This window comes from Rhinolophus sinicus, linkage group LG10, assembly GCF_036562045.2.
Source record: "Rhinolophus sinicus isolate RSC01 linkage group LG10, ASM3656204v1, whole genome shotgun sequence".
NCBI classification, from domain to species: domain Eukaryota; kingdom Metazoa; phylum Chordata; class Mammalia; order Chiroptera; family Rhinolophidae; genus Rhinolophus; species Rhinolophus sinicus.
The window spans coordinates 39,705,715-39,732,427 of record NC_133759.1 but is presented as its reverse complement, the minus strand read 5'-3'; the positions used below and the strand labels follow the sequence as shown (position 1 = coordinate 39,732,427).

The window sequence follows — 26,713 nt, the reverse complement described above, 5'->3', positions numbered from 1 at the left end:
AGAAGAACAGAGAGGCAGTAGGCAGTAGTTCCTTCTTCGCTTCAGAATCAAGTCGTCATTCTTAGTGTCGGCCTTTCCAGCATTCTGTAGTCCTGGCATAGGCAAGTAGTCCAGGAGAGGGCGGCAGTAGAAAGGGGCGGAGGAAAGCATGAAGATTTTCTACCATAGTTCCTCTCTCCTTTTCCCTTAGACTTTTCCTAAGCCTGCCTCTGAGCTTACTGCTTCCCAGCTGTGTCCTTTCTCCCTGCCACTAGTTGAATTCTGTTTCCAGACATAGCGGCACAAGGATAGACCAGGATGCTGCCAAGGGAAACTCTGGATCCCCCTTTCTTTCTCAGTGGAGAGTTCACTGCTCAAACCCACAGCACATGGGCATTTCTGCTATGTTATCCCAGTGGGAAATGTTTGCTTCTGTGGTGTAGAAAGGGGTGGGCTAAGACGAGAGTATGTGTATTATAGCTGAAGACTGAGGATTGGTTATTTTAAATCTGTGCTAAAATCTTAGGTAATATTGTCACTTGGTACCAAGGGTCAAACTTTACAAAAGCTAAAAATAACTCAATGCACACATTTTATATACAAATGTGCAGAAATATACAGATGGTCCCTGGCTCAGGATGGTTTGACTTCGGGTTTTTCAGCTTTATAGTGGTGCGAGAGTGTTAGGCATTCCATGGAAACCATATAGTTAAGTCCTCACTTAACATCATCAATAGTGAAATGGCTTATAATAAAACCAATTGACCACAGGCGGCTAATTGATAGAAACAAGGGTTCAGTTCCTCCAGCGTCTCATCAATGTTATAACAAGACGACATTGAACAGAATGATGGTATATAAGGACGTGCTGCACTTCATATTTTCCAATTCGATGTTTTTCCTGGGCTGGTCATGCCTGTGCCATACGCCATTTTCTAGTGGTGCTGGGCAGGGGCAGCAAGCCGTAGCTCCTCGTCAGGCATGCAGTCATGAAGGTAAACAACCGAGACACTTAAAACCCTTCTATACCCACACAGCACTATTTTTCACTTTCGGTACAGCATTCAATAAATTACATGAGATACTCAACACTTTGTTATAAAAATAGGCCTTCGTGTTAGATGATTTTGCCCAACTGTAGGCCAGTGTAGGTTTTCTGAGCACGTGTAAGGTAGGCTAGGCTAAGCCATGATGTTCAGTAAGTTAGGTATGTTAAATGCGTTGCGACTTTTTTCAACTTACGATGGGGTTTATCAAGAAGTAACCCCATTGTACTTGTACGTCCAAGGAAATCTGCATTACACATTAGCAACCATTTAGTCTTGAGCAGATAAGTAGCTAGCTACTAATCCATGTGTAGTTACCTGCTTAACTAGCTAGTTGTCCAGGTTTCTGTTATTTATGACGTACCTGTGTATGTATAGTAGCCACATGCCCACTTATGTTGAAGTTACATTTCAACTTCTGTCTCCTTATATCATATTTCTTAAAAGGGATGGGGGAGCGAGAGTCTTCTGAATTGGACCATAGCAGGATCAAAAATACGAGTTGCCTCCTCTTTCTGGTGTCCCAACTGCACCTGTATATACACAGATGTCACAGCTTTTACTTCTGGAACTCACATTATTGCTGTGGTTTCTTCTAACTTTTTCTATACCATTTCTAGGCACAGCTATGTTTTCCTCCACACACCTGTAGGGGTAGGTTCATGGTGGTTTTTGCTGTTTTGACAGCACATCTAGTGTTAGACTGACGATCAGAGCACATCTGGATGAGAACTTGAGACACGTTCTGATGGAGGAAATGAGGCTCAGAGCTCATAAATCATCTTTAAATAATTGCAGCAGGTTTTCCATAAATAGAAGGAGTCCTTAACATTCTGTTTAGGATATTTGCGCCTCCTTCATCTTCTTTCTGGTCATCTTTACGCAGGGACTTTACAAGTGCCTGCAAGAAGGCACACCCTCCAAAGAGAGAAGCTGCCATGGCCAAAGACAGCCGTGAAGAAGACGACGAGGAGGAAAGTGAAGATGATTGGGAAGAGGTAGAAGGTAAAACATCTTCCTTTGTTTTCAGAACTGTTTGATCCTGTTTTTCTGTTTGGTTCTGTTTGGAGTCATGTCACTGATTGCAACCCTGTTGTTTTCTTTTGAAACTAGTAAGACCACAGATAAGGATGCAATAGGGACTTGCTTTTGATATAAAGAAAAATCCAACACTAGGTTATTAGCGTAGGTTGTAGCTTCTCCTTTTTGGTGGCTATCAATGGAGTAGATTATGAAATAGGCAGCATCATCTTGTAGAAAGAGCACAGGCTTTGAAAGTGGTTAGACCTGGGGTCGGAGTCCAGCTTTGCCACTTATATAGTTGAGTGAGCAAGTAACTCCAACTGTCCGAGCCGAGGTTTTTCGTTGTTAACATTCAGTACACATTGAATGCTTACTGTGAGCAGTGCACAGTCTGGGCTCCAGGATTGGCAGGGGGTGGGGGAAGTTTGCAGATAGAATGCGCCTAGTGCATCATATGCTCATAATAAATAGCAACTAATGTTATCATCCCCTAATCCTCCGGCCTTGGATGACTTTTTCCCAGCTTTCTATTTTGAAAATGTTCAAACCTACAAAAAAAATGGAAAATGTAGTACATACATTCTTCATCTCGATTCACTAACTTTAACATTTTGCCATATTGAATGTATCTTTCAGTAAATATGCATTCTGGAAGCATTTGAAAGTAAGTTGCTAACATTCTAATACTTTTAAATATTGCACTGTGCATTTCCTAAGAATAAGACATTCTTCTAAGTGATAAAATACCATTATCACACCTAAGAAAATGAAAAGTAAATCACCAATTGTTACATTAATATCCTTTGTAGCTATTTTTCTTGTTTTCTAATCCAGGATCTAATCAAGGTATAAGGCTTATATTAATCACGTTTCTTTAGTTTCTTTTAATCCAAAACAGTACCCCTCACCCATCACTTTTTTTTTTTTTTTTTTTTATCGGGGAATGTTGGGGAACAGTGTGTTTCTCCAGGGCCCATCAACTCCAAGTCATTGTCCTTCAATCTAGTTGTGGAGGGCGCAGTTCAGCTCCAAGTCCAGTCGCCGTTTTCAATCTTTAGTTGCAGAGGGCACAGCCCACCATCCCATGTGGGAATTGAACCTGCAACCTTGTTGTTAAGAGCTCACGTTTTGACCAACTGAGCCATCCAGCTACCACTACCCATCACCTTTTTTTTATTTTCGTAGCACTGCCTTTTTTGAAGAGTCCTGGCCTCTTGTTCCATAGAATGTGTCATGTTCTGGTTTGGTCTGATAAATAACCATACAGCTCATGTTGTTGTTACGCTTATTTAAGTATCCCATGTATTTCTTCTAAATTGTAAATTAAATCCAAAGACTTGGTTGAATTTAGATTAAACTTTATTTTTGCAAGAATGCATCATAGGTGATGCTTTATACGTCACATCACATCCATTAAGAGCTACCTAATGTCATGTTATCCCAGTGATGCAAAGTTTGATCATGCAAGGTGGTACTGCCAGACTGTGCCAATGTGAAGGTACATTTTCTCTTTGTAATTAACCATCTCTGGAGTAGTACCCTGATGCTGGGTGAATTTCTTGTTCCCCGGTAATTTTTTACTTAATGGTTTTAGTATGCATTCATGATCTTGACTGGATCAGAAATTATTATATTAAGGATTGAAGTGGTAATATTCTGATTCTGTTGATTTATATGCATTTATTAGTTGACTTTGATCTGTAAAGAAGAGCTCTTCCTTTCAGGAGTTGTATTCATTTAGTCATTTATTTTGAGTATCACTGTGGACTTAGAGATTTTTTTAGAAATTCAGATATATTACCAGTTATCATCATTATGCATTTTGAGGTTCATATTACCCCACATTTGACTAGTGGAAGGCCCTTTAAACTAGCTACACTACTGTGTCTCTTCAACATGGACTCATTATAATGTTTTTGAGAACACTTATGTTTTCTGGCACAAGATGTTCCAGGCTCACTTTATACTTTCCTTGCTCCACACCTGGAATCAACCTTTTTTCTCCGAGAAGCCCTGGTTCGTTTTAGTAGGGACTGGTATATAGAAACCTAGATCTTAGCATTGGGTGTGGTCATTGCTAAATGGGTATCATTGCTTCTAGGCCCAAAGCTTTAAAAGGGCCCTTTGCTAATGAAGTTCACAGTTAGATCCAGTTCAGCAAATTGAGCTTATTTTGACTAGTGTTTATAAGCAGTATAGGGGGTAAAGAGAGGAAAAAGATACATTTCTTGTCATTACAAGTTGGCAACTGAGACTGAAAGACTCCTAAGTCATGACTCCATCCAAAGCAAATTGTGATAGGTGTTATATAGTAATACAGAGAACAGGAAATTGTTCTTGTTTGCCTTTTTTTGGTGGGGGGAGGGTGGGGTGGGTAATAAAGTATACTAAAACACACACATGAGTATCAGCTCCTTGATAGCAGGGGTCTGTATCTAATTCAATTCAATGTGTTTTTGCCTCAGTTTCCTCCTGCTTCTACTGCTAGGACTACTTCTCTGGGTTGTTATGCAGGTTAAATGTGAAACAGTACAGTGCCTGGCATTTTTTGTTTTTTTTTTTAGGTATTCAAAGCATGGGAGGAGTAGTTTAGTTTGTCTCTGCGAGTTGTCCAACTTGCATCCGTTCCTTATTTCCTCCTTCCCAGCAGAACCTCAATTTTGTTCAGTGCAATAGCTATAATTATAATTATTATACTGATTTTTTAAAATTACTTTTGATAGAACTTAGTGAGCCTTTGCCAGGAGAGGCGGGAGGAAATGCAGCCTTCTCTCAATCTGTTCTGCCTGTGAAACCAGTGGAGATAGAGATTGAAACACCAGAGCAGGCGAAAGCAAGAGAAAGAAGGTAAGATTAGGCATTTGATTCTAGAGTTCTGTCACATAATTGGCAGCAGCTGCTGCTTAATGGCAACTTCTGAGAAACACATAGGATACCAGGGTTGGATATCAAAGTGGTCAGGAATCTTGGGTGAGAGAGCCCTGGGTTTACCTGTAGGACTTGAATGAGAAACCTTTGTGTCCTGGCTGGGGCAGGAGATGGGGAGAGAAGACTCCTATGTATTGAGCACCTGCTGTGTACCAAAGACTCCACAGGTTGTCAGTTACCTTCCTTAATCTTTATAATGGTATGTGAATGAGGAGCCAGAGGCTCAGAGAGGTTAAGTATAATTTCAGGAGTCACTCAGCCAGTAAGTGGATGAACCAAGATCTAAATCCCTGTCAAGCTGACTGGGCAACTCATGCTTTCTCACCACATCATGCTGTAGGACTTGAGGCAGTGCCCCATGATGGTAGGGAGCCCCCATTCCATGCCAGTATCCCCAGTTCCTCTCCAGCCTTTGTGGCTTGAGAATATGGAGCACAGCACCTGGTAGTTAATTGGTTATTGGGTTCCACTGTCTGGTCACATTATTAGCCATGCAGGAGGGAGATAACAGTCATTCATGAAGCGTCAAGTTTTCTTAAAGATGCATAGGACACAAACATGAAAAAGACTGTACACCAGAACAGCACCATACAAATGAGTGTGCAAAGATGGTGGTTGCCAAGGAGGGACCCAGCCATTGGGAGGTCAGGCAGTCAGAGAAGACCTCCTGGAGGATGTGAGCTTCAGCTCATGTTCCTGAGGCAGGATTTGGTGCAGGCTGAGAGGAGGGCAGTCTGGGTAGAGAATGTCCTGACCTAAGGTTTGTAGGTGAGAAGGAGCAGAAAAGGACGCAGAAAATCAATAGCTCTTGAAAATTTACTTGAGTAGCATAGCCTTATGCAAGAAAACAAGGAGAGCAATTTATGTGCTGTTACATAAGTAAAAGGAATTGAGTGGGGGAATGGAGTCAGGTTTCAGTTTCCAGTTTAAAATAAAGCTAGAGTAAGTTTATGGTAACTGAAAAAGAAAAGCAGAAAACCCAATTGTACATAAACATCATCTTACAAACAAGAGTGTAAGAAAATAAACGGTTTATATTGATTGCCCCTAGGTGACAGAACCATGGGGGAATTTTTTGTTGCTTTCACCTTCCCAATGAGCACGTTCATGGGTATGCACTTGGGCATGCATGCACACGCACGCACACACACGCACATGCACGCACACACAATTAAAACACTCTCCATTGCCTGCAGGGCTTAACTCACATCCCTTAGCATGGCTGGCCTACATGCTGCAGGGACCCCAGAGGACATTCATTCTCAGATTTTTCAATATGCATTACAGTGAAAAGATACAAATGGAGTTTGAGACAAATCTTCGGAGGCTGATGAAACGTTTCAGTAAAGAAGTCCATGAGGACACCCACAAGGTAAGGGCAGGGAACGAGAGGAAAGGACAGGGTGCTGTGGCGGAAAGAACGTGGGTCCCCTCAGCCAAACCCAGGTTTAGCTTCTGGCTCTTCTACTCACTGTGTGACCTTGGCAGGTTTCTTCTTCTCTCTGAGCCTTAGTTTCCTCATCTTTGATGTCAGGAGTCTTCCTTAGAGGGTGGTTGTGAGGGTTAAGCAGATATCACGTATGAAGCATGTAGCACAATGCCTGGCTTGGAGCAGGGGCTAAGTAGCAGGCACGCTCCTTCCATCTCTTTCAGCTGTTTAATAACATTAATTCTGTCTCAGCGAAAGTCACTGGCTTTGGACTTTAGCTGGTAGTTACTGAACACGTATTATGGACCTAGCAAGATGCTTGGCCCTGTGGGAAGAGAGATTTATATAAGGCTTATTTCCTGTCATTAAGGAGTTTCTGATCTTACAGATGGAAGAGAAAGACCTCAAACAGAGAAACTCAAGACTTAAGGAAAGAGATTAGTGTGGGTCTGAGAAGCTTAGGAAGGCTTAGGAGAAAGGACAGCTCGTTGAGATGGGAGAGGACGTCTGGGAAGACTGCTCTTGCTGAGCATGGAGCGGGTGGTGGGACAAGCAGTGTGCTCACATCTTGGAGGATAGGAGTGTTGGAGACACATTCAGAATGAGGAAAGGGAGGATTTTGATTCTCCTAATCAGCAGCAGGCCGCCAGAGAAGGAGTGATGGGATGGATGGAAGAGACACTGTGTGCAGCAGCCACAGACATGTAGAGGTGAAATGAGCCCATAGCAAGGACAGTGAGGAGATGAGACGAGAGCTAGAATGCTGCCTGCCTCACGGCGGCCTTGGGGATTAAATGAGATAGCTGTGTTTCTTTGACCTCTTGGTGTTGGAGATGAAAGAAAGGGAAGAATTACTATGACTCCAAGATTTGAAGCATAAGTGAAGGGAGAATGGCAGTGCCATTGATTGAAATAGGGAGGCTATAAGTGGGGAGGAAGGCAGACTGATTTTGAAGGGAAAAGGATGCAAATCTGTGTGTGAGAGAAGGGGAAGACAGTTACATGATCATTTCAGTAGACTGAAGAAGGGTGAGGCTGGAGGTCTGATGTGGGGACAGACGTAGGGTTGGAAGCGGAGGAGGCAGGGTCCTAGCACCTGTGGGAGTGCAGAGCCCCGGCTTTGACAGTTGTCAGCCTGTGAGCAGTCTTGCTGTTCTCTCCGCCCACTCACTTTCCCTCCTGATCTATTTGGAGCAAACCCCAGACTTTGTAGCATTTCACCCATAGATCCTTCAGTATTTGTATCTCTAAAAGACAAGGCCTCTTAAAAGAAGTTAGTATTTTGAAGCTTTGAGGTTTGAGGCTTTTTGAGGAAATGAGTATCTAAATAGAAGAGGGGGTGAAAGACAAAATCTTGGGAAATGACTGTTAGCATTTTTACTTCTTTGTATGTAGAATGACAGCAAATATTTCCTGCCCACAACATATCTTTTAATTTGGCAGCAAAGATCCCTCTAGTTTTCAGCCTTCCTTCACTGTCTTCCCTTTTCTCTTCCTTCCCAGGTTCACCTTCTGTGCCTGCTAGCAAATGGCTTCTATCGCAATAACATCTGCAACCAGCCCGATCTGCAGGCTATTGGCCTCTCCATCACCCCAACTCGCTTTACCAAAGTGCCTCCGCAGGATGTGGATATCTGCTACCTGTCAAACCTGGTAAAATGGTATGGCCCTCCAGCTGGTCCTGCAGAGCCTTAGTGTAGGATCCGTGTTTCTCAGAGGGGTCCAGGTCACTTCCACTGACATCCTATATACCGGGCAGTGGGCATGGCATTAAAGATAGGGAAACGTCAGGCGTGATCTCTGTCCCAGAAGAACTCCCAGGCTGTTCATGGAGACAGATACACCCCAGGGAATTAGAGGAGTGTGACGAGTGCTCTGCATGAGATGTACTGGGGACCTAGAGGGTCTGGGAAGGCTCCCCAGGGAGATCGAGTCTGAATTAGGTCTTCAGTGCTGAGTAGGAGTTAGCCAGACAGGGTGAGAAGAGTAGAACTGAGGCAGGCGAGGCTCAAGATTCCCTTCCGAGATTCCCCCTTCTGATTTTCTTGCTATAAAAAGAACAGAGTTCCGCTTTGCTCTGACCTCTGACGGAAGGGAATGCCCGGTTCCTCCACAGGTTCATTGGGACATTTACAGTTAACGCAGAACTTTCAACCAATGAGCAAGATGGCCTACAGACTACATTGGAAAGGAGATTTGCTATTTACTCTGTGCAAGATGATGAAGAACTGGTCCACGTGAGTGTTTCCTCTTGGCAGCACTAATTTTATTAGTACTCTTAGCAAATGACGATAGCAGTCATGTGCCAGATACCATTCCAGATGTTTTTATATATGTTTCCTTATCAGTCCTCATAAAATCAAAAATAGATACTGACGCTCGCTAAGTAACCTTCTTAGGGTCATTCAGTTGGCAAGCATTGGAATCAGGATTGGAACCAGTGTGTGAATTGAAAGCCTGCCCTCTTCCCTTTTTATTACTTGGTGTTCTGATGGTGTTAAAGCACTGAATTTTTGGTCACGCGCTCTAGAATTATTTCCATGAACTATTCAGAAATTGTATTCAAAAGTTGCAAGGAAATGTTGTTTTAGATTCGCTACTGAAATCCTTAAAGTGTTTCCATGCCTTCCAATTTGGGTAATGACATTGGCAGGCAGCCATGCAGCAAGGAGAGTTGTGTCCAGTGTCCACCAAAGGAGTCGTGAAGAGCTCTTTGTGTAGACAGGCTTTATCAAACACTTGGAAATACCCGCAGGCAAGGCTGTGTCTGAATAAAACAGAAGTAGAGGTATAAATATGGTTTTGTCCCTGGAAGAATCCTATTAATGCATACGCTTGTGCCTGAGCCTCAGATTCCCTATTTGTTTAGGGAAAGAGACCAGACATTGTGTATCTTTAGAGGCCAAATATTTACCTCTCTTCTTCTGATTTGGCTTGATCAAGTCTAAACTACTTGGCATGGCCAGTAATTATGCTGTAATACCACCACCCAGAGGAAAACATTAATATGGGAGTGTTGTCCTCCCAAACTTAGTTCTGGTGTATTTGTGTACATTAATATTTGTTTTGTTTATGGGGTTTTTAAAAAGCAAAAATATACATTTTTTTTAAGTTGAATAATTAAGTGACATTTATTGCATTTAGAGTGTTAGGTAACCATCATCTCTATTTCCAAAAACATTTTTGCTACCTCAATAGGACATCCTGTAACCATTAAAATTATTCCTCATTCTACCTACTCCTCCCACCCCCTCAAGCACTTGGCAACCACCAATCTGCTGTTGGTCTCTATAGATTTGCATATTCTGGGTATTCTTATAAAAGAAATCATACAACATATGACCTTTTGTATCTGGCTTCTTTCACTTCGCTTGTTTTCAAGGTTCATCTGTTTGGAGATTGTATCAGTGCTTCATTCCCGTATCAGTACTTCATTTTTATGGCTGAATAGAATTCCTTTGTATGGATACACCACATTTTCTTTATCCATTCATCAGTTGATGGATATTTAGGTTGTTTCCACCTTTTGTCTATTTGTGAAGAGTACTGCTATAAACGTGTACATATATACTTGAGTGCTTGTTTTCAATTCTTTTGGAGAGGAGTTGCTGAGTCATATGGTAATTGTATGCTGACTTTTTGAGGAATTGCCAAACTGTTTTCCACAGTGGCTGTACCATTTTACATTCCTACTAGCAATGTACAAGAGTTCCAATTTATCCAAATTCTCACCAACACTTTTATTTTCCTTTTTTTGTTTTGTTTATAGTCATCCTAATAGGTATGAAGTGGTATCTCATTGTGGTTTTTATTTACATTTCCCTGATGACTAATGATGGTTAACAACTTTTCATGTATGTATTGGCCATTTGTAGATCTGCTTTGGAGAAATGTCTGTTCAAGTCCTTTACCCATTTTTTAACTGGTTTCTTTGTCTTGTTGAGTTACAAGAGTTCTTTATATATTTTGGATACTAGACACCTATCAGATACATGCTTTGCAAATATTTTCTCCCATTCTGTAGGTTGTCTTTTTGCTTTCTTAATAAAGTCCTTTAAGGCAAAAAAGTTTTAATTTTGACGAAGTCCGATTTTTCTATTTTTCTTTTGTTCCTTGTACTTTTGGTGTCATATCTAAGACTCCATTGCCAAATCCAAGGTCATAAAGATTTCCTCCTATATTTTTTTCTAGAAGTTTTATAGTTTTAGCTTGTACATTCAGGTATTTTATCCATTTTAAGTTAATGATTATATATGATGAGAAGTAGGTGTTCAGCTTGATTCTTTCTGTATGTGAGTATCCAGTTGCCTCGGCACTATTTTGTTAAAGGACTATTCTTTCAACTGTTTGTTGTATTATTTTCACTATTTGTTGAAGAGACAATTTTTTCAACTGAGACCGAATGGTCTTGGCTCCCTTGTCAAAAATCAACTGGCCACAGACGTATGGGTTAATTTCTGTCCTCTCATTATTCCATTGGTCTACATGTCTAGCCTTATGCCAGTACCACACTGTTTTGATTACTATAGCTTTGTAGTAAGTTTTGAAATCAGGAAGAGTGAGGGCAACGTTGTTCTTCATTTACAGTGTTGTTTTGGCTATTTCGCATGAATTTGATGATCTGCTTTTTCATTTCCGTAAAAAAAGGCCATTGGAATTTTGATAGTGATTGCTTCGAATCTGTAGATCAATTTGGGTAGCATTGCCATGAAAACAATAGTTAGTCTTCCAGTCTATAAATGTGAATATGTTTCCTTCTGTTTGTGTTTTTAATTTCTTTCACCTGTATTTTGTAGTTTTCAGTGTCCATGCGTATCATCTCCTTGATTACATTTTTTCCTAGGTATTTTTTTCTTGTGGTATTGTAAATGGTATTGTTTTCTTAATTTCCTTTTTAGATTTTCATTGCAGGTGTATAGGAACACAGCTGATTTTTTTGTATTGATCTTATATGTTGCAACTTTGCTGAATTCATTTATTAGTTACGTTAGCTTTCTTGCGCATTCTTTGAGATTCCCTATGTATAAGATCTCGCTATCTGTGATTACAGATAGTTTTACTTCTTTTCCAGTTTGGAATCATTTTGTTTCTTTTTCTTGCCCAATTACTCTGGCTAGAACTTCTAGTACAGTGTAGAATAACAGTGATAAAAGCAGACGTCCTTATCTTGTTCCCAATCTTAGGAGGAAAAGCTTTCACTCTTTCACCATTAAATATCTTGCTAGCTGTGGGTTTTTGTAAATTCTCTGTCACGTTGAAGAAGTTCCCTTTTATTTCTTTCTAGTTTTCTTAGTGTTTGTATCATGAAAGTATGTTGAATTCTGTCAAATGCTTTTTCTGTGTCAAATGAGATGATCATGTGGCTTTTCTTTGTTTCATTCTATTAAGACAATGTATTACATCGATTGATTTTCTTAATGTTGAACTACCCTTGCGTTCCTGAGATAAATCCCACTTGGTCATGGTGCATAACTTTTAATGTGCTGTTAGATTTGGTTTACTAGTATTTTGTTGAGGATTTTTGCATCTATATTCATAATGAATGTTGGGCTATAGTTTTCTTGTGATTTCTGTCTGGCTTTTGTATCAGAGTGATGCTGGCCTCATAGAATGAGTTAGGAAGTTTCCCTCCTCTTCTATTTTTTGGAAGAGTTGGAGAAAGTGTGTTGTTAATTTTTCTTTAAGTGTTTGGTAGAATTCACTAGTGAAGACATCTGGTACTGGACATTTTTTTGTTTGGAGGTTTTTTTATTGCTCTCTCAGTGTCTTATTAAAGGTATATTCAGATTTTCTATTTTTTCTTAAGTCAGTTTTGGTAATTTGTATGTTTTTAGGATTTGTCCATTTTATCTGCTTGTTTCATTTTTAGTTATAGGAATTGTACAGTTTTGCAACTTAGTTTTTTTTCCTCAGCAACATTGACAGATTACCTGTTAATGGTGATGACCATGTATATTTGTATAGCACAGGGTTGCTTTCAGAGTACTATTGCGTACGTGATCTTACTCAGTTTTCTTTAGTGTCCTGTGAAGAAGACTAGTCAGGGATTATGAAGAAATCTAGGTTTAAACAACATACTCAGCTAGTTGAATACTCCTGTGAATACTCAGTTCAATACTAGGCAAATATTCAGTTATTCAGACTTTTAGATCTGTGATCCTATGCCATGCTATATACACTTAAGAAGCTAAGAAATTAATATTGGTACAATGTAATATGTTGTCAACTAAACTATAGATATTATTTGGATTTTTCAAGTTTCTCCTTTAATACCCTTTTTCTATTCCAGGATCCAACCCAGGATACTATGTTGCATTTAGTCATCACCTCTCCTTGGTCCCTTCCAATCTGTGACAGTTTCTCAGTATTCCCTTGTGTTTCATTACCTTGATGTTTTTGAAGAATACTGCTTAGGATTTTGTAGCGTGTCCCTCAATTTGGGTTTCTTTGATGTTTTCTTACCTCCCCTGTTTTTAACTTCAGAAGAAACAAGGCAAAAGTAACATTTTTAAAGTATAACATGGCTTTTCACAGAAAACCTGCCTTCTTGTTCCTGATTTTCACCCCTGGCTTTCTCAATAGGATATTACAATACTTCATCAGAAACACTGGGACCCGGAGATCTGTGTAGAAAGATCTTATTCAGGTGCTTTCTCACTGTTGCTGTTTTGGAGGTTAATTCCCCTGAGGAGGCTCCCATCCTTACAAGTTTACAGAATGTTTAGAACTGTAGCCTCCAGTTGAAAGATTCATTGTGGGGAAAATGGTGTATAGGGAAATAGACTTTGGGCATCTGATGATAATGATGTTTTCCATATTTTCTTCTCAAAGTGATATTTCATTTTATTACTTTAATCATAAACATAACACATGTTGAATACAGAAAAATCAGAATATAGCTAAGCAGAAACAAAAACAAAAACGTGTAAATACTCATAACCCAATATATGGGTCCTTATCCAAATATATATATGTTTCTATTTATATACAATTTTTTACAAAAATTAACATTACACATTAAAAAAACAAACTTCTCTTTTCCTTTAATATATGGTGAACATCTTCCCAATTTTCTACAAAGGTAAATCTCTGCATTATTACTTTTAATAGTGTCGAGGGTTCCTCCAGACTCCTATTTTTAGACAGCTTGGTTGTTTTTTTTTTTTTACTTTTCCCTGTTATAAACAAGTACCACAACAAACAACATTGAACTAATTAAATCCCTAAATCTTTTCTTAAGACAACTGTGTTATTCTTTTTCATTATAGATATTTTTACTGATTCTCCGGGCCCTGCAGCTCCCAACCCGACTGGTATTGTCTCTACAGCCAGTTCCTCTGAAGTTATCAGCAGCCAAGGTGAGCTTCTCAGGACTTGCAGAGAAAAGGATATTTGGTCAGGGAGGAGTTAGAAATTATCAGACTTAAAACGAAAAATTGGTTATTCGGCTATTTTTAAGGGTCAGTCTTCCTGGAGCATGAGTTCCTTGAGGACTGCCTTGCACATACCCTGTGTGAGAGCAAGAATGGACACACAAGTGGGTTATCTACAGTCTGAGCTTTGCATGTGCAAAGGGGCCTGCAAGAGGTCTTGGCTCCTTGGTGCTTTCGTTTCTCTTCTGTAAAACAGTCAAATGGTACCTGTCCTCCTTATCAGCAGTGTGGAGTGGTGATGAGTGAAGGACTCCAAATTCTGTGATCGTCTTAGAAGGAGGCTGAGCACTGCATTTACTGGGTGTTGGCATTGTCCAGAAATTAATTTTAATAATTTCTGTATTCTTGATACTATAGCTTTATTAAATCCATCAGTATTTGTTTGCAAAATGCCTTATATGCAAGGTGGGCATTATTGTTGCTGAGGAAACTGAGGCTCAGAGGTTACATAATGTGTTTAAATCACATAACATGAGAAACGAAACTTTGAAGCCAGGTTTGTCTGTTTCCACATCCTGTGCTCTTTTCCCTGTGCCACGCTTTAGAGTAAAGAGAATTTTTTTGTATCCTGTGGCCTTATTGAAGGTGCTGTAGGTTTTAGTGATAACCCAAAAGGATAGACAGTCGCTCACTGTCTGACCTGGAGACACCTTGTATATGCTGGTTCTCTAGCCAGTGACAGTCCTGTTAGATTACAGGATCTCTATCCCAACATTAGCAAAAAGGAAAAAGCAAAATTTCTGTTCTGTTTAAGGGAAAGAAATCATCTAAGGAGGGATCCACAGAGGGTTCTGGAGGCTCCTCAGAAACTTCCAGCCAAGTTCCAGAAAACCAAACTAAACCAAAGACCAGCAGAGGAACCAGACAGGAGGACAGCTCTTCTAAGGGCACTGGCAGTCCAAGTGCCAAAGGGAAGAGGAGCAAAGCAGCTGCTGTCGGGAAGAAACGGAGAGAGCCCTCCTCCAGTGGGGAAGAGGGCAAGGCAGGAGAGCAGGGAAAGGAAATCCCTGGACGTGCACATGGACGGGAGCTGCGGGTGGCCTCCAGGGTGTCTTACAAAGAAGAAAGTGGGAGTGACAAGGCCAGCAGTGGCTCTGACTTTGAGCTCTCTGGTGGGGAAGCCCATCATCCATCAGGTGAGGATTCCGAGCCTGGCCCTTCGAGACAGAGGAAGGCCCCTCAGAGGACAAAAGCAGGGCCCAAAAGTGACTCCAGGACCCAGCGTGGAAACCACCCTAAGCACCCTGGCTTTCCAGCAGCATCCACAAGCTCTTCAAGCAGTAAGAGTAAGAAAGGCAAGAAAATGTCCAGTGGTGGTGAGCAGGCAGAAGGAGGGAAAGCAGCTGGTGTGAACCAGTGGCTAGAGGTGTTCTGTGAGCGGGAGGAAACGTGGCTCTGTGTGGACTGTGTGCACGGCGTGGTGGGCCAGCCTCTGATGTGTTACCAGTACGCCACCAAGCCCATGACCTACGTCATAGGCATTGACAATAACGGCTGGGTCCGGGATGTCACCCAGAGGTATGATCCAGCTTGGATGACAGCGACCCGCAAGTGCCGGGTTGATGCCAAGTGGTGGGCTGAAACCTTGAGACCCTACCAGAGCCCACTGGTGGACAGGGAAAAGAAAGAAGACTTGGAGGTAAGCCCTCGGCTGCCACGGGCTCAAAGACAAGTGCTTAAAATTATTCCCACTTGTGAGCACCTTATGTGTGCCCAGCCCGGCCCTGCGCTGGGTATTTTTAGTGTTTATCTCATTAATTATCACAGTAATACTATAAAGCTAGGGTTATTATTGTCTTAATTTTACCAGTTAAAAATTTAGGATCCAAGAGATTAGGAGACTTGGCTTTTGAAGCCAGATCTATCTGGCTTTGAAGCCTGTATACGTTTAGTTATTGCCTGGTTATAAATTTGGAGCTTTAAAATAATGTATGCAAGTCATGTAAGTCATCCAGAGTGAAAGAAGAAAAAAACTCATTAATAGAATTGTTTCCCCCTTCTCATCGTGCACATTCACACAAGCACACACACAAACAGCCCTCCACAAATCTAACTCATTTCCTGGGAAGGAAGGGACTCAGGATGAGGAAATGTCTTCAGCCTGTTGAGAAGGCACACTGGGAGGCCAGCTTCTAAAACAGAACTTGGTAAGTCACTTGATTCCAGGAGGACAGCCTGAGCTGCACGTGCAAGACAATTGTGGTATTAAGTGGAACTCAACATTTCCACACAGAAACATGCCCAGATTTGCTGAAGAATTATTCCCAGTTCCTCAGGATGAGTGAAGCATTGGTTTATTTGGCATTCCCAGTTGATCCTGCAGTGACAGTTTGCTCTTGGGGGGTGTTCCTGGTTCATTTTACTTAAAAATGGCAGAGTAAGTGGGACTTGGACAGATGGTATTGTGACTAACCTAATTCAAGTTTTCTGTACTGGACGCTGACCACGTGGAGCAGGGGTGTCAGAACTGCGGCCCGCGAGCCAGCTGCAGTCCACAATCCATTGTTAATTGGCCCGCAGCAAATTCCAAAAGTATATTTAGTTTACTTAAGTAAACCAGGTGAGGCAATGCGTACTTCACCTCGAGTGAGTGGCCCGGCCGTTTGCGTATTTTACCGAATACAGCCCTTGGTGAAAAACGTTGAAAAAAGTTTTGACACCCCTGACGTGGAGGGTCCATCCTACCTGGCTACTGCACATTGTCAGTCCTCACTAAAGTATTGCGGGGATTTTCAAGAGATGCTAAGGGAAACCTTAGCAGACCTTGGTGAATATGATGTGAGTTACAGCAGTGGAATCGCCCACTGAGAAATCAAAATCCTTAAAGAAGTTCTAAGAGAACGTGTTAATTACAGTGGACCTAAAAGAAGTTACAGGGTGTGAACAGCTCATTCTGGTTTCCTGTGAGAGCGGGCACGGTAACCCATGTTGCACTATAGTGATGTCACTTTGAGATAAGGCCTCCTTCCTGAAGAAAGCTCTGTTCTTCTTCCTTGAAGCTCTGTAATAGAGCAGGCATGTATCTGCTAGGGCCGGCTAAGGTGTGTCCTAAGGGCTGGGAATCAGATCACTTTCCATAGTTGCTACAAGCCACAGAATTACTTGATTCTTCACAGCTTTCGATTTATCCAAAACCTGCTTAACACCAGAGCTACAAATAATATTACAGGCATTGGTGCTCATGAAACCTCTGCTCTGTCTGTGATCCTAACAAGTGGTCTGAGGATCACCGACCTCACACCTCACTTCCTGTTCTAACCCACACGCTCAACATTGTCCCTCCGGCCTTTGCAGTTTCAGGCAAAGCACCTGGACCAGCCTTTGCCCACTGTCATCGGCACATATAAGAACCACCCTCTGTATGCCCTGAAGAGGCATCTCCTGAAGTATGAAGCCATCTATCCTGAAACAGCCGCGATCATTGGGTATTGTCGTGGAGAAGCTGTCTACTCCAGGTACGTGATGCATCCGGGGGTCTCGTGGCTTCCTGATGGCCTGGGATTAGCAACCCTCTTCTGGGGCAAGGGGCTGGGAGAAGTCACCTCATTTGTCAGATGGACTGAGCTTTATAGTGGTGCATGTGCTGTTGTGTGTCGGGGGTTGGGGATGTGTAGTAGAGATTAAAGCTTGGAAATTAAAACAGGATTAAAAGATGAGCAGAGGGGGAGAAATTGTAGAGGGAAAAAAAGTAGAACAAATAAGGATTATATGGGGCAATATAAACATACTCCTCAGATATAAATTCAAAACATGCAAAAGGAAGCAATAAAGGATTTGATAATCAAAGTTAAAATGAGTGGATATTTTAGTGAATACAGAGCTGTTTGGGAAGATGAAAAAGTTCTGGAGATGGACAGTGGTGATAGTTACACAACAGTGTGAATGTACTTCCTGCCCCTGAACTGTGCACTTAAAAATGACTAAGATGGTTTTTTTTTTTTAAGATTTTATTGGGGAAGGGGAACAGGACTTCATTGGGGAACAGTGTGCACTTCCAGGATTTTTCTCCAAGTCAAGTTGTCCTTTCAATCTTAGTTGTGGAGGGTTTTGTTCAGCTTCAAGTTGTTGTTCTTTCAGTCTTAGTTGTGGAGGGCATAGCTCAGCTCCAGGTCCAGTTGCCGTTGCTAGTTGCAGGGGGCACAGCCCACCATCCCTTGCGGGAGTCAAACCAGCAACCATGTGGTTGAGAGGACACGCTCCAACCAACTGAGCCATCCGGGAGCTCAGTGGCAGCTCAGCTCAAGGTGCCATGTTCAATTTTAGTTGCAGGGGGCACTGCCCACCATCCCTTGCGGGAGTCGAGGAATCGAACCGGCAACCTTGTGGTTGAGAGCCTGCGCTCCAACCAACAACTGAGCCATCCGGGAGGCAGCTCAGCTCAAGGTGCCGTGTTCAATCTTAGTTGCAGGGGGCAGAGCCCACCATCCCTTGCAGGACTCGAGGGATTGAACTGGCAACCTTGTGGTTGAGAGCCCACTGGCCCATGTGGGAATCGAACCGGCAGCCTTCGGAGATAGGAGCATGGAGCTCCAACCGCCTGAGCCACCGGGCCGGCCCCATAGTAAAACTTTTTTAACATAATGAAAGACACCTTTATTACTTTCATCACTTGGGAAATTCCAAGGGTCTTAGGAGCTCTGTGCCAGGTAGGGGGTTGAAGATAAAAATGGATGTTTCTTATAAATCAGAATATCACAGTTAGAGAAAAGGGAACAGAAACTTGCAAATGGGTATTTGAGGGAGGGGAAGGGACTAGAGGTAGAGGACAAAGAAAGGAGGGCTGTCCCTCCTTCTTCCTCTCAAGTACTTCTTTGAAGAAGTACTTAAATTTTCTGTAGTGGCAGGTCTTCATATATCCCTTGTAATTCAGGAAGAGCCAGATGGAAAAGATACACAGGGCAAGGTACGGGGGCCGGGCGTGTGGCACCCATGCCCTCTCCAGCTGCACCACTCTTCCTGAATCTTCATGTGTTCACTAACCTCAAGATGGTAAATTTTATATTGTATATATTTTATCCACAATAAAAGAAATTGCCAAAGAAGGGGGAGAATGGAATAAGAGTAGAAGATGACCTGTAAAATATATACAAAATTAAAACACATTTTAATATAAATTTAAGGTGAGGTGAGGAAAAAATGAAAATAGAAGCAGAACTTTTAAGAAATAGCAATAGAAAGAAAATAAGTGATTCTTTTTTTTTTAAACATTGAAATACAAGACCAAAAAAATATAGGATGTTCTTAAGAAATAGGAAGAGATAGGGAAATAAAGGAAACATGGGAAACTCACATGAGTAGATGGTTTGTGCCCTCTGACGGGGGGCTCCTTCCTGCATGTTAGCCCTGGACGCTCTGTTTAGGTCTGTGCTGGGGCTTTCTGGTCCATGTCAGGTAGGGTCATGCCTGGTCAGGGCCTCAGCTGCTGATCATCAAAGTCCTCCAGGGCCCAGGCCGCCTTGATAGAGGCACAGGCTTCGTCAAGGCTGGGAGAGAAGGAGTCATGGGAGTGCCAGCGTGGTCCCCAGGGCCCGGGTCACTCATTGGAGAAAGCGTTAAAGGTGGACATTTGTGTTTCATGCGGTAAAATATACGTAAGTGTACAGTTCGGGGCATTAAGTACATTCACGTTGTGCAGCCATCACCACTGTCCATCTTCAGGACTTGGTCATCTTCCCAAACTGAAAGTCTGTGCCCATTAAACACCAACTCCCCAGTACCCCCTCCCTCCGCCTCCAGCAAGCACCATCCTACTTTCTGTCTCTGTGAATCTGACTGCCTGGGACCTCATGTAAGTGGATTCATACAGGATTTGTCCTTTTGTGACTGGCATCCATTGATGGACATGTGTGTTGCTTCCCCTTTTGGCTAGGTGAATAATGCCGTGAACACGGGTACAAATATCTCTTCGAGACCCTGCTTTCAGTTCTTTGGGGTGTATGCCCAGCACTGGAATTGCTGGATCACATGGTAATTCTATGTTTAACTTTTGAAGAGCTGACATATTGTTTTCCACAGCTGCTGCACCATTTTCCATTCCCACCAGCAGCGTACAAGGGTTTCAATTTCTCTACATCCTCACCAACACTCGTTTTCTGGTTTTTGATGATAGCCATCCGAATAGATGTGACGTGGTTAGAAGTTGAGATTTATTCTGAGGTGTATGCCCACTGCCCTGCTGCTCTCCTTGGGGATGTCTCGACGATGCCCCCTGCTCCCCCAGCCCCGCCTTCCCCACTCCTATCTGAAGGCCGTGACCATGACATCATGACTGCTTTGGACAAGGAGAGATGTGCAGCCTGCAGTGGGAGTGTGGCTGGAGCTCTCAGCTCTGACGGATGCTGTGGACGGAGAAGCTCTGCCCCAGCGTCTCTCCTGCCCGGCAGCCTTGGGAGGTAGAGGACAGAGCTCAGTTGCCCTAATTGGTAGAGGAAGGAACTGAGGCTCAGGAAGGGGGAGTGATCGCTGCAGGGTCACCCCCGGCCCTAGGAGGTGGCCCTGTGCTGTGCTGAACATCAGCCTCAGACGGCAGATGCGTGAAGGGCCTGACTTCTGCACCAGACGGGAACGTCATGCCCGTGCTCATTGGAACTGCACTCTGGGCAGAGTGTGGGGCTGCAAACTAAAGAAGGGGTGAGTGTGCCCTCTTAAAGATGCTCAGCAAAGAAAGCACTTGGAACTTGTTGGAAAGAATTGCAAGGCTGGGGTACAGCTCTTAGCTCTGGAAGGAGAGGGAATGAAGCCAAAGGATCTCTCCCCATAATCACAGGCTGCCAGGAGTTAATTTGTTCCATGTGCATGAGTCTTAATTTATTAGCATATTATCATTTCCATGTAGTGTTCTTTTGGGTCCCTCACCCCACAGTCTTTAGCAGCAGATCAGACTCTGGGTCAGCACTTGCCCCGGGGTGAGGAAATGTGCCTGCACGGCTGTGGCTCGTACCTCACACTCTACGGGCTGCAAAGGGACTCTCACCGTGGAAGGAGAGGTGAGAGCACCGCGTGAAGCCTGAGACAGATACAGTAACTCCATTTAGGTTAGGATTTGTAAGTGGACACGCACCCCCAAAGACCGGAAGTCCAGGTTAGCTGTGTGCCAAAGGCAGGTGCCCTGGATCCCTCAGGAGGAGGGTCTGTTTGTTCCGGGTATGAGGCAGAGCCTGAGCAGAGAATCAAGGGCCGCGCTTTTCCTTCTGGGAGGTCATGAACACCTGCCCCCTGCCGGTTCTCGTACAGACTCTGCTCCATCTGGCGGCGTGTGTACTGAGTTTGTCCTTTGTCTCCCCCTGTTGGCTGTGGTAGGGATTGCGTGCATACTCTGCACTCCAAGGACACGTGGCTGAAACAAGGAAGAGTGGTGAGGCTTGGAGAAGTGCCCTACAAGGTAACCAGAGCTAGGGTTGGATGGGGGGGGGCCTGAGGGCAGCGGGGAGACTCAGGACCAAGGCTGAGTGGAACAGCTGGGGGCAGAGGAGTGGGGACTAAGGGCTGTCGAGTGCATGCCCAGGGTGGCAATCCAGGTCTGACATTTCTGGCTTGAGAACAGTTAGAGGAGGAGAAATGCATTTAAATTATACTTTCTTTAATGAGGAATTTGTAAGAGATGGATCTTCCAGAGTATGCAAGAAATCTAGGCCAAAAAGCAGCCCTCAGACTCTTGGTGTGTGCTCAAAGGCAGTGTGGATTGGAACTGTGTTACTGAGTTGTTCTAAGACACCAAAGCCCTGCTTTATGCAGACACATTCACCAGTCATCAGTGCCCTTCCGTTTGATAACTCACTGTGCATTTTGTTTGTATGTGATCTCTACTGAGTCTCAGCGACCATAGGAGGTAGCATTGTGATGCCCATTTTACAGATGAGAAAACAGGAGTTCAGACAGGGGAAATGACTTGTCCAAGGCCTTTAGTTCGGAAAACAGCAACACCCAGACAAGAATCTCAGGCCCAGCTTCTACTCCAGTGTTCTTTTTCTCCTACTGTGTTGCTGTACTGAGTCAGGTCAGCTGCCCACGAGAAACATGAATTCAGTACAGTACTGCAAAGGCTTGTCACAAGACACAAAGCCCCATTCAACCAGGGGAGAACAGTGGCCAGTCACAGAGACACGTTTGCTCTTTGTCAGATCTCAGAAGGAGCCCTTTGATTTGTGAGACTGGGGAGCTGGGTGTGGAGTGGAGAGGCCTTAGTTTGGTGGGAAGGGGCTACAGGCACTGGGAGGGGGTCAGGCTTGAGTGCATCATGCTGCCTGCTTGGACCTGGAGGGTCGCTGGGGTTTCCCATAGACCGTCCCCTTTCTTTTATGTTCCTTATCAAATAACCAGTCTCTTCATTGTGGAATGGCACTATCTGATTGAAATAGAATGTTAGCCATAAATTTAAATTTTGTAGTAGCTACATTAAAAACTTAAAAAGAACATATTTTATTTGAAATGTTGTCATTTAAACATAGAATATTTTGAAATGTTAACAAAATACTTTACATTCGTTTTTTTTCTTACTACGGAATCTAGTTTTTCACTTTCATACATCTCAGTTCCAACTAGCCACCTTTCAAATGTCTGGTGGCTGTCATATCAGTGCAGTTCTAGTATGATCCCAAATCTCAAGCCCTCTTGTTCTGAAAGCTGCTGTCCCCAGCTCCTGCCTTATCTTCTCTTGCTTAGATCACAGCACCTTCAGCCCCTGCTCCTTTCCAACATCGTAGTCATGGGATCTTTCTGAAACACACAGTTGGGTGTGACACCTCCTGGGTAGCTGACCCTCACCGCACTGGAGACCCATGTCTTTCATGTGACACAGAGACCTGTGATATCTGCTGCCCCTCTGGCCACCCTTCCTCCCACATGCTGATGACTTCCACAGTCCCCAGATACTCAGTCTCACACTGCCATGTCCCTTCGGTTCAAAACACCTTTCTTCCCAGCCCTTTGCACTTGACCAATCCCTCTTTACCCTTTCAGACTCAGCTCAGGTGGGGCCTGTTCTGAACAGCCTGTCCCTCCTCAGGGCTGGGTGAGGGCCCTGCCTTTGGCCCCGTTCCACCCTGGACTCTTCACACTGAATTGTAGTCTTCTCTGCGTCCCCACAGGAGCCTGCCCCTTCTCTGCCCCTAACCACTGGTGTCATAGCATGGTCTGTCATAGATGATTATTGGTCTTTACTGAACCAACACTGGATGAATGGCTTCCTCAGAAAGGGACTGTCAGCCCCCACAGGGCCATCAGAGGTGGCATGCCCAGTGACCATGGCAGGAAGGGCCACTAGAGCAGCAGTCGGCAATCTACAGCTCACGTGTCACATCCAACCTGTTTTGGTGGGGCCCTGGATCTCAGGATGTTTTTGGGTTTGTTTGTTTTTTAATGGATTTTAAAAAGAAAGAATATGCAACAGGCTGTATATGACCCTTCACAGAAAAAGTTTGCCAACCCCTACACTAGGGACAGCTAGTATGCCCAGACCCAGACGCAATCCTTGACCCATGGTTGCGCCACTCCTCCTTGTAAAAGTGACGCAATCTTTTCCTCCTTGCCAGTTCGCCATGCCTTCCACATGAAAATTTTGGTGTTGTCCACTAGACGTCTATAGGGGAGCATTCCGGGGGTCCCAAACTGTCAGTGCCTTGGTGCATGCCACAGTTATCTGGGTTTAAATCCTGGCCCTGGCCCTCACCCACCCATGGGATTTAAGTAAGTGTATCATCTCTGAGTCCCAGTTTCCCTTTCAGTGATGAAAGTATAGAATATCCCCTTTGTGTGTGGTTTTGCTTTTCACGGTTTCAGTCACCTGAGATCAACCGCGGTCTGAAAATACTAAATGCATGTAGAGCACTAAGCAGAGTGCCTGGGAGCGAGCACCTGGAAAGGCCGGCTGGTGGTAGGAGAGGGGTACAAGCGGTGATAGTGCTAGCAGTCAGGAAGGGGATGAAAAGCATACCCGGCTGAGGTTTGCTTGTTGTTGTTTGTTTTGTAACAGGTGCAAAGCACTGAGCACAGTGCCTGCTATACAGTAAGCGCTCAGGAAGTGGTAGCCTTTGTTGTAAACTGGCTGTTCCCTCTGGTGTAGATGGTGAAAGGCTATTCCAACCGGGCCCGGAAAGCCCGCCTCGCTCAGCCCGAGCTGCAGGACCACAATGACCTGGGCCTGTTTGGCAAGTGGCAGACAGAAGAGTACCAGCCACCCGTGGCTGTGGACGGCAAGGTAAAGGCAGCGCTCAGTGGGGTCAGGACCAGGCTGCTTCGTTCTGCAGCTGGCCAGACCTGGCATGCCACCCTCTGCAGGTCCCCCGCAATGAATTTGGGAACGTGTACCTCTTCCTGCCCAGCATGATGCCTGTCGGCTGTGTCCAGCTGAATCTGCCCAACCTGCACCGTGTGGCCCGTAAGCTGGACATTGACTGTGTCCAGGCCATCATCGGCTTCGATTTCCATAACGGCTACTCCCATCCCATGTGCGTGAGGGGCCTCCGTGGAGGCCAGAAGGAGGGCGGGGAGGTCACAGTGAGGAGGTGGGCAGTTGATGTGAGGTTGGTGGGGGTGGAGGCCCAGTGGCTCGTTTTCCAGGTTCTACTCAGAATTTGCAAAGTCAGCCTTAATTCTTTACCTTTCAATTATACCTTGACACTTTTATTCTGGCTTCCATCCAGACACCGCAAGACCAATGAAACCAGCATCCTAATAAAATGAGATTAAAACACTGTTTTCTGGGGGTGCTCACAGGTGACCTAGTGGGACCAGCATCGCCCTACTTGCTGATCTGTCCTGCATGCGGGGTGGGTGGGCAGGGGCTGTCATCCCAGCTGGTAGCAGGGCCTGGGGAAGAAGCAGTGCCAGTGTCCACAGGCTTTCCTTCTGCATGGGCAGCGTCTGTTAGCAGCTGTGGCTGGTATTGTGGTCCAGCTGACCCAGGAAATCCTTCAGGGCCCCCAAGTCCTTAGGTGCAGCTTACTGTCCTCCACAGTGGGGAGAAAGAGAGGCCAGTGCCCACAGCAGGCTCAAGGAAGACCACCTATGTTGTATCCCCACAGAACTGACGGGTACATAGTCTGTGAGGAGTACAAAGACGTGCTTCTGGCTGCCTGGGAAAATGAGCAGGCCCTCATTGAAAAGAAGGAGAAGGAGGTGAGCGGCCTGGCCAGGGCGGGCCTGGCGGAGGCCTAAGGTGGGAACGCAGAGTGGGGAGAAAGCAAACACACAGGGCGAGCAGGGGCCTTACTTGCACCAACTGTAAAAGGAGAGCATTCATGTGCTCTGAAACTTTCTCCACGACTCCGTGGATAGCACCCTAGGGAGCCAGCACTGGATAAAACGGTCCTGCCGCTACCTCAGAATCCACTATCACTGTCAACTGTCTGCTTGGATCCCAGCTCCAGGGACCACCGCCCTGCTAACACCTGCCTCCATTCAAAGGAATTGTCTGTGGTCCAGGTCTGGACAACCTCCTTCCCTAAGTATTTTAGAGTCAGAGACAAAGAGTTTTTGTTTCGGGTGCCTTTCATGTACATCACTTTATAAGTCACTCCAATTTTAAAACTGAGAGTTGGTATAATTGAGAAACTATTTTTTATTCTAAAATGTTATCTTGCATCTTTACACACACACACACACACACACTCACTCATTGGTTCCGTCTTGATATTCTTCCTGAAAACGTTAGTTATTAACATTTTATTTCCCATTTCATTTTTGCTGCAGAAAAGGGAGAAGCGGGCTCTAGGGAACTGGAAGCTGCTGATCAAAGGACTGCTCATCAGAGAAAGGCTGAGGCTTCGCTATGGGACCAAGGTCAGTGTGGGGCCTTTGTGAAGCAGACAAGCTCCGAGGGGAAAAGGGGGGACTCAGATTCTGCCCGATGTCGTCATAGATGAGTCAACTTTATGTTTTGATGCCACACACCAGTGTCTCCAAGGCCCCATGTCCTTACCTTGCTGGGAAGATATCACTGGAGTCAGCCTCAGCTGCCTCTTCTGACCCCCAGCTCTGCCTAGCACCCCTGTTTCTGCTCCTGTGTGCACGAGTGAGTAAGTGCCTGCTGGCGTCTGCTCTGAAGCTAAACCCATACAGGGAGAGACGGGTTCCTGCGTGTCTGTGTTTGGCCCACTGCCCTTCCTTAGCGTGGCGGTGCTTCCAGTGCCTGCGACCCTCCTGCAGGCCAGGAGTTGCTCATTTAGTGCACCTCTCACCTCCCACAGCACCTGCTGTACGATGCGGCAGGCGGCCTGTGGACACAGGTGCGAATTTGCTACAGCCCCCACCTGGGGCAGACAAGCCCCGAGACACAGTTAGGTGGTGTGATCAGTACTGGGTCAGAGACAGGAGAAATGTGCTCTGGGAGCAGCTGTAACTGCCCCTCTCCAACCCACATGCTGCCTATTTGCCTTTAAACACGATTCTTGTCATGCTCCTCCCTCCAATCCCTCAGTGACCCTGTCCCCTGGCTCCATGTTCGGACTGGTGCTGTCCCACTGCTGTGTTTTCCACCCTCTGAGCCGGCCCAGGTTCAGGGACTGCCTCCTTGGAGTGCTGGGCACCGAGCTGGTACTGTGCACTGGGGCAGTTAAAGACATGGGCTTTCCTGTTCAGAAACGGGGTGATGCATGCAAAGCACCGGTCACAGTGATCTGGATTTGATTGTACACTCCTGCCTAGACATCTGGGCGTTCCCTCGGCTCCTAAGTTACTGGTACCTGCTTGGGTGAGCTGCTAGTCTGAGGAAGGCACCGGAGCGCAGGCTTTGGTCCTCCCCCAGCCCCGCGCAGTGCCCTGTCCCTGTAGAGCCACCACTCCAGGCAGCTTTACTGCCTCAGGACGGTCCTTCTTCATAGCTGTCTAGTCACTGACCTGTGGCCTGTGTTTCCCCTCCACTGTCCCCACCTCTCCAG

General features: G+C 44.6%; 1 protein-coding gene across 4 annotated transcripts in view; it reads left to right on the top strand.

Annotated features, from left to right (window-relative positions):
• XPC (XPC complex subunit, DNA damage recognition and repair factor) overlaps nucleotides 1-26,713 on the top strand; it is a 43,947-nt gene that overhangs the window by 7,594 nt on the left and 9,640 nt on the right. For 2 of the 4 annotated variants that reach the window (XM_019747088.2, XM_019747082.2), the window contains exons 3-15: nucleotides 1,912-2,030; nucleotides 4,772-4,895; nucleotides 6,264-6,348; nucleotides 7,909-8,066; nucleotides 8,522-8,642; nucleotides 13,674-13,763; nucleotides 14,593-15,477; nucleotides 17,133-17,293; nucleotides 21,138-21,219; nucleotides 23,899-24,033; nucleotides 24,114-24,283; nucleotides 24,860-24,953; nucleotides 25,527-25,616. In XM_019747088.2, coding sequence (XP_019602647.2) covers nucleotides 1,912-2,030; nucleotides 4,772-4,895; nucleotides 6,264-6,348; nucleotides 7,909-8,066; nucleotides 8,522-8,642; nucleotides 13,674-13,763; nucleotides 14,593-15,477; nucleotides 17,133-17,293; nucleotides 21,138-21,219; nucleotides 23,899-24,033; nucleotides 24,114-24,283; nucleotides 24,860-24,953; nucleotides 25,527-25,616 — 2,314 coding nt within the window. Of the gene's footprint in view, nucleotides 1-1,911; nucleotides 2,031-4,771; nucleotides 4,896-6,263; nucleotides 6,349-7,908; nucleotides 8,067-8,521; nucleotides 8,643-13,673; nucleotides 13,764-14,592; nucleotides 15,548-17,132; nucleotides 17,294-20,058; nucleotides 20,168-21,131; nucleotides 21,220-23,898; nucleotides 24,034-24,113; nucleotides 24,284-24,859; nucleotides 24,954-25,526; nucleotides 25,617-25,730; nucleotides 26,708-26,713 lie in introns of those variants that run through there. The other 2 variants (XM_074312943.1, XM_074312944.1) reach the window with 2 other exon arrangements.